This window comes from Synchiropus splendidus, chromosome 4 (assembly GCF_027744825.2).
Source record: "Synchiropus splendidus isolate RoL2022-P1 chromosome 4, RoL_Sspl_1.0, whole genome shotgun sequence".
Classification (NCBI taxonomy): domain Eukaryota; kingdom Metazoa; phylum Chordata; class Actinopteri; order Syngnathiformes; family Callionymidae; genus Synchiropus; species Synchiropus splendidus.
The window spans coordinates 1,122,879-1,132,507 of NC_071337.1; the positions used below are offsets into that span (position 1 = coordinate 1,122,879).

Here is a 9,629-nt window from a genome sequence, read left to right on the forward strand (position 1 = left end):
TGTGGCCAGGGAGGATGGTCTAGAAAGGATGCTGTGGAGGACTTGCTGTTGCAATCCCTGATGGGAACTGCTGAGCTCCATATTAAAGTTGGCATCTGTTTGCTGTTCACTTTGACGTCCCGTGACATGATGCCAAATTGGCCTCACTGAAGACATACTGCTTGCGTTCGTCTCACTAACACACACGCTACACATGTACAGTCATGCACACACATTTTCCGTCTCTGTGAAATCTGCTGGATTGTGTCCCAAATACTCAATGGCATTTCAAAATTTTACTCTGTGCCACTCATGAAACCAAAGCGTAGAAGCAGCTCTGCCAGTCCTGACTGGTAATCACGGATGCAGCTCTTTCAGATGCCCAGCCACCTCTTTTACATTTTAATAATCCACTCGATGGTCTGCTCTGAACGACTCAGAATTGAACTTTCGAAACATTAGTGCCTCATTGTCTCGCTTGCTTGAGCACTCTTATAGTGCTTGTCGACTGAAGAGGGACATTTGCTTAAATTAATGAGATTCTTTTGCTTTTTTGGTCTTTGAAAATGCAAGTGTTGGTTGAATGATGGGTGGATGGAATACACTTTTCTGTCCCTGTTTCTTGCTGCTGTTTAACTACACGTGACTGGAGTGGCCGTGATCTGATGAGGTGCTTTGTTTAAATGCTTAGCTCTTCTCACTCGTCTGTGAGCATGTCACGCAGTATTTTACACTGTGGCTGCAGCGCTTTTTGTAGTCTGCGCTGCCTGTGAAAGTCATGAGTTGGAAGAAATTGCTGCTGGCATTACATTTAGTACAAAATAAGAAGTCTAGCTTCCACAATGACAGTGAGAAGGTTCCACTTTTAATATGGAATAGTGCTATTCATGCTTGAGAAAAACGGTAAATGGTGACGACCATCAGTCTTCCATGTAATTCCTGGGCAGTTCATGCATTTTCAGGTCAAAGTCCCCGTCGAGTTTTGTAAACGACTGTTTAAAGTTCGGAAGTTATCTGCGGCTTCCCCCTGTCATCCACATATCCCATCAATCACAGCGCTTCCATGCCGCTAGTGTGGCTACTCGTGAGATGTGGATAACCTTGAGATTTACGCCATTGACACTAACGTGGGGACCGCGATTACCTAGCTACGGCTGCAAACCGGTTGAGAGTCAGTGAATTACAGGGTGGAAACCAGTGTGATGGCACTACGAGTAGGGCTAACCCGAACCCCGGCACAGAGGATCAGACATTTCGGGCGTCCTACTGTCGATACAGGAGGGTGTTTTTTTTTTTTTCTATTCTGCCGCGGATGATAGTTTATAACAAAACAACTGACACTCATGGAGCAGCAAGTGTGGGCTACAAAGTGATGTCAGTGCGGCCATCGGCCAGACTTGCATCAGTAATCAGTTTAATATGAGCTAAATGACGAACAGTAGCTTAACCAACCTCGGAATTTGCCATAAAGCCCCATGTGTTGCTGCGTTGCTGTCTGCCTGCGGAGAACACGTGCTATCTGCACCACACTGTTAATGCCAAGTAGGTTTGGTAACTGGATATGTTTGCATGTCTTTTTGGAGCATATATAGGCCTGTCATGATCATCAATATTAATTGTATTTATTAATTGTATGGTCACTAAAAAGGAATCACTTTGGTGGCCTTGATTCATTTCCACATGTATGTTCACTTGTTTACGAAGAAACCTGTCTTCAACTGCTAACAGGAGGGTTCACTCTGTCCGCGATATCAGACACCTCTCCAGTCGCATTTGTGCCACAGTCGGTCACCTCAGGGTCAGTCATCTAGCAAGCACAAGCTCAGTTTAGCAAGTTAGCGAGACCTCTGAGGAGCAACACGAGATACTGTATCTTTGTGTAAATGAAGGGAGAGAAGAAAACATGATTGCAAAGCCAAAAGCCACAGCCCCCGGTATGGGAATATTTTGGCTATATATATTTAGACAAGAAGAAGTTAGAATATGATTGTCTTTGCTTCTCACCCCTGCCACTCTTCTTCACCTCCCTTGATCTCTGTTCTTTACTCTGGATATCTCTTATCTGCTGTGGCCAAGCTGCTCCCAAATCCAAACGGTGCAGCGTTTTCTCTTTAAGCACAAACCTGTGTTTGACTTCTCATCTTTGGATGGGTGTCAGATAGGCGTGTGCTCTCCTGGTCTCACCAATAATCTTAATTTTGACAAAACCTATGAAAAATTCAGTTATGTTTGTCGCCTAGTGTGAATCATGCATGATGCATTCTGCTCACCTGTGCATGGCTGACATGTGCCGCTCCATATAATATAGTGGCGTTCTCAGTTAGTGAGCCAGGCAGCTTGGATTGGATTCTCCTTGCTGCTGTTACAAGTCACATCCACTTGAACCCTTCGGCTCCTGCCTGTGAACCAAAACAGTTTTCTTTATATTTTCAATAAGTGAATACTACTCTACTCTCTCAGAATCGTAACGGTGTTAAATGGTATACTTTGCTCACCAGTCATTTAAAACCTTGTACCATTTCCCCAGAGATGTGAGGACGTAAAGGCTGCTCTCACCTGCGTTGTATAAACTCCAAATGTTTGTCTTGCTGGGCTGTTTTTGTTTAGCTGGTCGTCTGTAAATTTAGAAGTCGGAGTAGCCTTGTGCATGTGTGCTAACGTGTGTGTCCACAGGCATACCCCACACAAACACGCTTACGTCAAGCTCCTTCAGTGGCTGGAATCGGTCTGCTGACAGGGATTATGTACGTTTAGTGGGATGCTATCAAAAATAGAGCTGATATAAATGTGTGATGTAGGAGCTAAACGGAGGTGGTGGGAGGAGAGTGTTTAAAGTACTTGACTCACCTCGTACCTCCAAAGGTTGCATAATCAAGTCCTCTCCCCTCACAGGCTCCTTTTTACTGCACCAACTTAGACTTCACAGCCCACTCGCTCACTGCGGGTCCTGTAAATCTGTTCCTGGACTGCAGAATGTTTACTGTTGGAGCCTCCCATTCATGTGGGAGAAGTTCAGGCGACAAGGACTCTTCGCTCACCATGTCAAGTGTTTGACTCCCACTGGTGACTTACTGATGTTTGTTTGTATAGTAAAGATTGACGTCCCTGCTGAAATGGATTCTGTAATTCAGCCAAAACAAAATATAGCCAAGGAAATATTTATCATATGAATTGCAACTTGCGGAGCGCAGTTTGCTGATGAAAGTTGTGAATTGAATCTGCATGTGTACCGTGAACAAAATTAAGAATTAGGAAAAAAAAACCACACAATGTACAATAGAATTATTTTAATTTCCTTTCAGCTTGGGACCATGAAATGACCTGAAACGATGCACTCTGGCTTAGGAACGTGTTGGAAAGGGAATGAAATTTCCTGCTTTCCTGGCAGGATGATACAATGTATGTGGTGGAAGATAAGCGCTGGAAAGCATCCTCAGCCTTGCGAGAAGGCGTACATCTGATCCTCCAGCTCTTCTTCAGCCCAGACAGTCCAGTGAACTGGTGACTCACTCTCCAAATCTGCAGAGCTTCTTTGTTTTAATGCCTTCTGCTCCAGACATTTACATCCCAGATCAGGCCAATGGCGCTTTGGAAACGTTTGAAAACAATGTCAGAATTGAGGCTTGGGACTAATTAGATTATGGCACCTGCTCTTGTTGGAAGTCATGAATCCACAACGGAAAGACAAATCTCACGGCTCCATCTTTGCTCCCTGCTTCCATTTAAAACACATTTTTTAAGAAAGCTTTATTTTTTTGCTCTCATATTCTTCCTATTCCTCTTTTGTGCATGTTTGATTACAGTTTTGCACGATCCTCATGCTGCATTTTTTTGTCGAGGGCTTCGAGCAAAGTATTTGGGGCCGACGTTTCTCACTGATGTCAGATAGCAGAACTCGCAATCATTTCTGGGTTTTGGCTTCTGAACACTACGTCACCATAGCTGTATGCATATATGCGTGTAAGTTGGAACCTAATGTTAATGTGTTTTGTTTTTGTTGTTCAGGACAACCAGAAGGCCAAACAGTTCCTGCCCTTCCTGCAGAGGGCAGGCCGTTCAGAAGCAATCGTAGAATACGTCTTCAGTGGCTCCCGTCTGAAGCTCTACATGCCAAAAGAGACCTGTCTCATCACCTTCCTCCTTGCTGGTGAGTGGATTCCTTCTACTGTACGTTGCAAATTGGAAAAACTGGAAATGGAAAGATCAAGCACCGCTAGTGTTAAATAACATCGTGGTCACGGTGCCTCCATCTTTACAGTGCCTCCAATTTCTGTGTTCCGTTGGGCTCGATAGAAACAACTTTCCTGACATGTCAAAGGCGACTAGTCTTTTGTATGTGGCTGTTCAGTTGCAAACAATGCTTCTACAATCATAACATGACATTGTACGCAGCACTGCCACTGCTTAATATAAAGATGCCTTGACATGCTGCCTCATTCTTTTTCACACATTCGGCTCTGTTGCTTAAGCTGCTGGAACATTCTGCTCCTGTTTTCAGCTCGAGTGCTTTTGTTGAGAGGAAATTTCTTTAGCTGTGTGAGAAAAACGGGATTAGTTGAAGGAACAAAAACTAAGATGTCTACCATTGTTTTCCCGAGAGCGTGAGCACTCTCCAGGTCAGGAAGTTCCTTTTCTCCCCTTCCTGCCGCTTCAGTTTTGCTCTTACCCGTGCAGATGTTCACGAGGAGGAAAATACATTTCTGATTGACATACAGCTGAATCGTCCTTTCATTGCCTAAGTCACAACTGTGTGTGCTAGAGTGCGAGCGTGTTCCTGTACTTCCATCGTTGTGAGAACCGATTGTTTTTAATCATTGGAGTGTGGACATTTTGTTTGTTTAAGAGCAATGGTTGAGTTGACACTTTTGTTTTGGTGGGGTTAGAGGCTAGGGGAAGCTTTATGTCGATGAGTGTACCGTGTGAGTGTCAAAATGAAAAACACATTATTGTGCGGGTATTGATAACTGCCATTGGCCTTACATCAAACAGAATGATTGATGTCTTCAGGGACCTGTCATGTAACACACATGCCTCTGGCTAGTGGAGGCAACAACAGGGTCCTGTGCTGTATTTCTGATGTGATGTCAGCAACAATCAGTGTATGTCCTGTTGGTCCCAGGGAGCAGATGAGGTGGTGGCTTTTATGCACTGTGACCCAGATGTTTATCTCTGTCAGCTGGGCAAAGACATGCAGGTTAAAATGTGTTGGCAAACGTGTTCCCTGGCTTTGTTGAAATGCTCCAGATACTCTGGGTTGATATGGAGTCGCGCCTGCTGATCCAAAGGTCAGCTAAGGAGAGATATCTCCGAGCATCCACCTCACGATCCCAGTGATAATCTTTTACTTTTACGAAGAGGACAAAAAGTAGAAGACACCAACTTTTTAAGAGGAAATGAAAGCAAGCACAACTTGGATCCCAACAACTTCTGCTCTGAAAGTTGAGCTGGGATTGAGATTGAACCACCGTTGCCACTGTGTGCCATTAGTGAGGCCACAGGGGAATCGGTTTACTTGAGTGATTCTATATAGATTCCTCTAAATGGCTGGGCTATAGTAAATATGATGTATGAATGAAAACTCTGGACAAACCAAAATTAACTTTTCCACCAACGTTAAATGTTACCTCGCATTTTCTGGGTAGAAGAACACCTTTTGTTTTTTGTTTAGACCAATATTCCTTTCATCAGATCAGCCGTGGAAACAAACTTTCGATTATCTGCCGTCATAAAGGCTCTGCAATGCAGTCGCTCCGGCACATCTGGACTTCTATCCAACATCCCGTGATAATGATGTTATACATTTTTCAGACTGAAGCAGCCTTTTAAATCCACTCATCTTCCAGGTCTTATTTTGCTTTTAAAACCCATTAATTTTTTTCTGGAGATGTCCATGTCTTGACATGATACTTGCACATGCAGGTAACACTTTTTAAAGACAGCCCATTTACATCGTGCCACAGTTGAAGTCTGGCAGCATTTGAAACTGGGCTGTCATGTAAACGCCACATGATAGCGCTGCAGCCAGTGTTTAAGGTTCATGCACACGTACCTCTCCTACACAAAGGGTCAGCACCAGAATGCCGCATGAGTATCTGCTCTTGTGGTCTGTGCCTATTGGACATCTTTGAGAACACCGACATATAAACACCTGAGAAACTATCATGACTGATGCTGTTTCCACATGCACACTTTCTGTAAACGGATTCCAACATCCATCATCCTCATCTGCTTATCCGTTGCTGGGTCATGGGGGAGGCAGCTTCAGAAGGTCGCGCCAAACGCCCTTCTCCCAGGCAACATCCACCAGCTCCGACAGGGCATCCCAAGACACTCCCGGGCCAGTGAAGAGATATGGCATATATCAGCAGGTAGCAAGGCATTTCCACCTGCTCCTTGGTCGTCCCCTCGGTCTCCTCCCAGCTGGCCATACCTGAAACGCCTCCAAATGGAGGCCCCCAGGGGCTGTCCTCAAGTGTTTCCACCTCAACGGACTCCTCCCTGCGGAGAAGCAGTGGCTCTTCTCCGTGTCTCTCCCAAGTCACAGAACTCCTCAACTTATTTCTGAGAGACACCCGCTGGATCCGTATCATGACCCATAGCTCATGACCATAGGTCAGGGGTTGGGACCATGATTGAGCTTTGCCTTTTGGCTCAGCTCTTTCCTCACACAACGGTGCGTTACAGCGACTACAATACCGCCTCTGCTGCGCACGAATTCCAACAGCGCGTCCATATCTATCGTGAAGGAAACAATGCCGTGGAGACTCGATCGGCTGACCAATTGGGAAGTTGAGTGATGAGTCCATTCACACTTGCTGCTTGTTCAGTGTTTTTGGGTATGTTTTTGTCTACTTGGAGAGCTCCTTCCAAGCCTTTTCAGGCCTCGCACTGTACCATCAATATAATTAAAGTGGTCTTTGTGTAGTACATTCCTGAGTCGTCTTTCTGCGGATTACGGCGAACAAGCGCAGCTCTTATCTGAGCCCTGGCCAACCCAAGCAGAGGCTCAAATATCTCCCTCTCTGCAATTACTTTACTCGCCTCTTTTTTTGCCAACAGTGTGCACTATTTCCCCCTCCCTTTCATCTCTGTGATGGCTTCTCATTTTACTTTTTTTTCTGCTTCCATCACATCTCTCAATTCTGGCTTCCTTCAAGCCACAGTGTCCCAAGTCTGATCTGGGACAAGTGCTGGCCTGCTATTAATATTTTCAAATGATCTTGGCCTCACAGTCTCCTCCTCCTGCTTCTCTTGCTCCCGATGGATCTCGGAAGTTTCTATCCATTTGGATGGATAATTTCATAGAAGCAAAGTTTAATAATAAATATGCGGTTACATATTGAAGCAAATTATTCTCCCTCAAACCTTGCCTGCTATTTGTCGCGTGATGTTGTGTTCATGTTTTTGTCCTGTCCTTAAGTGAGCTGCCATTACAACTGTGAATATTCCTTCCTCTAGGCATTGAATGTCCCCGTAGTTCCAGGAACACGCCTGCGGGTATGCAGGTAGCTGAGCCCTTCAGTGACGAGGCAATGCTGTTCACCAAAGAACTGGTGATGCAAAGAGAAGTAAGTAACCAATTACCATCCTCCCTCCTCATTTGGCATCCAAAGATCCAATGAGCATGTTGCCATTCCCTTTTTAACTGCAACACTATCTCTCTCTCACACACATACACACGCCTTGCCAGTTTATAGAAAGCTCACCTGATAGTGGATCAGTGCATTTCAGCTTGAGAGAACTCCCCACTGTGTGCCTGTTCATTCACATGCTAATAGGTTTTATGGGAAGCAGTGAATGGACCAAAGCCATGATGGAACTAGCTATAATCCCGCCACCACTTATCCAGGCCACACACTCACTCTTTTGGTTCCCCTTTCCTCCCTATCTTTTAAAAGGCCCTTTTGTGCTGGCTGTATTGTCATCTGGTATTAAATTGTCATGTTAATGTAGCAGTGGATGGTGTGTTAGGTGTGACTTTGAATGAATGTTTCTGCCTGTAGAAGTGGTGGCAGGGAAAATGGCTATTGGCAATAATAGTCCAGTACATGCCGGAGGTCGACGTTGTCAATACAAAGGGCGACATTGATCCTGAACTAATGATCAATTGTCAGACACAAGAACCAAGTGTTTCCTATATACTGAACAAAGAATACAGATTGCACATGTATCTGTTCCTCAAAATACTCATCATTTTTGCTTGTTTATTGAACAAATCTGTTGCAGAGTAAATAGTTGCCTGGCTATAAAGCAGCTTCTACTGAGTTTAAATGATTGCTGTGTTATGCGCCTTCACCCCTGTGCAGTGGCACACATCATCTTCCTTGCCAGTCACAGCAGTGTCAGCAACTTTTGCACAGGTAGCTGGGAGTAATAGGCGAGACTTGGCCACATAATGAGTCCAACATCCAGTGCGTGGGCTGTCTGGTCTGCTACCTGATCTGCTATTAAGGCTAATAAGAACAAATACACACATATGCTGTGAGAACCACAGCACTCAGAAGAAGCCCCGCGTGACTCTCATATGTGGACCTGGACTGTAGAAAACATCCAGATGTGATGTCTTGGATAAGCATCATGGAACTTCAACAACACTGAGTTGATTTGCAGCATTAATAGGAGCAGACTGAAAGTAACAATATAATGTGCTAAGGAGCACAGGATTTTCCATTGTGCTTTCCTGTGCACCTACTACTTGCTATAATGTAGCACGTAGGTGATGGTGCGTCACTGCGATGCATTCAGAAATCCTATTCAATTTACTCAGCACCCCGACAGCACCGTGGCTGTAAATAGCATTTGATTGCATCCTGTTTATCGTGGTGTTGAGATGGTCTCTGAATACGAGTTGATTTCGATGAATGCAGCATGTTTCTTCTTGGTTGCTCAAATTCCTTGGCTGTGATGACATGGTTTGCTTTCTTAGTGTGTCGCACCAGGGACCAAGAAATCACCCCGCTCAGCCTTGTGTTTTTAGTGCGGTTCTGACGCGTCGTGTCTGTTATTGGAATGTCTCTTGAGCAAGTTGTAAAGTAATAAATCAATGTCTTCGCAATGTTTGGCCTTTCAAGTAAGAAGCTGTTTCTTTTTGTTGTCGTTTGAGAATCTTTTTTTATTTACCACATTTTTAATTCCCCTGTTGGTTCAATCGTTTCTGCCTCTGCATTGTTTCTGCAGAGTTTCTTCTTCATCGCGGCTTGTTTATTTTTCTGTCTTGTTTTCCTCTTATCCTCCTGTTTTGGCTTCTCTTCTCTCTGTGTGTAGTGTTAATCTCTGACACACACAACTCAAACTCCAGACACGGAACACATTTCAGAGTGAAAGAAGACAAACACACTGGTAAACACAACTCCAGTCATCTTTGTTTTTTAAGGTCTCCTTTTTGAAGATGATTTCACCTCCCACCCCAATTGACATCACTTCGCTATCTCTCCTGCACTTTCTCTGTGCTTTTGGGGGAACTTCAAACGGACAGTCTAACTAGGAGGCAGGCTGGTGGAAGGCAGAAGGCTTCGGTAATATGTTTATCTTGGCTGCATCAGTCTGTTGACGACAGTGTGTTAACACACGAATGTATGGTGACAACGTTGAGGCGTCTGTCATTCCCTGAGCGCCATCAAGACGTAGACGTATTGGAGGTGAGGTTTTTA

The 9,629-nt window shown here is 44.6% G+C and overlaps 1 protein-coding gene across 1 annotated transcript in view; it reads left to right on the plus strand.

Annotated features, from left to right (window-relative positions):
• Nucleotides 1–9,629, plus strand: part of snd1 (staphylococcal nuclease and tudor domain containing 1) — a 135,161-nt gene that overhangs the window by 37,056 nt on the left and 88,476 nt on the right. Inside the window, exons 16-17 of the mRNA XM_053861858.1 lie at nucleotides 3,985–4,126; nucleotides 7,438–7,547. Coding sequence (XP_053717833.1) covers nucleotides 3,985–4,126; nucleotides 7,438–7,547 — 252 coding nt within the window. The remainder of the gene's footprint in view (nucleotides 1–3,984; nucleotides 4,127–7,437; nucleotides 7,548–9,629) is intronic.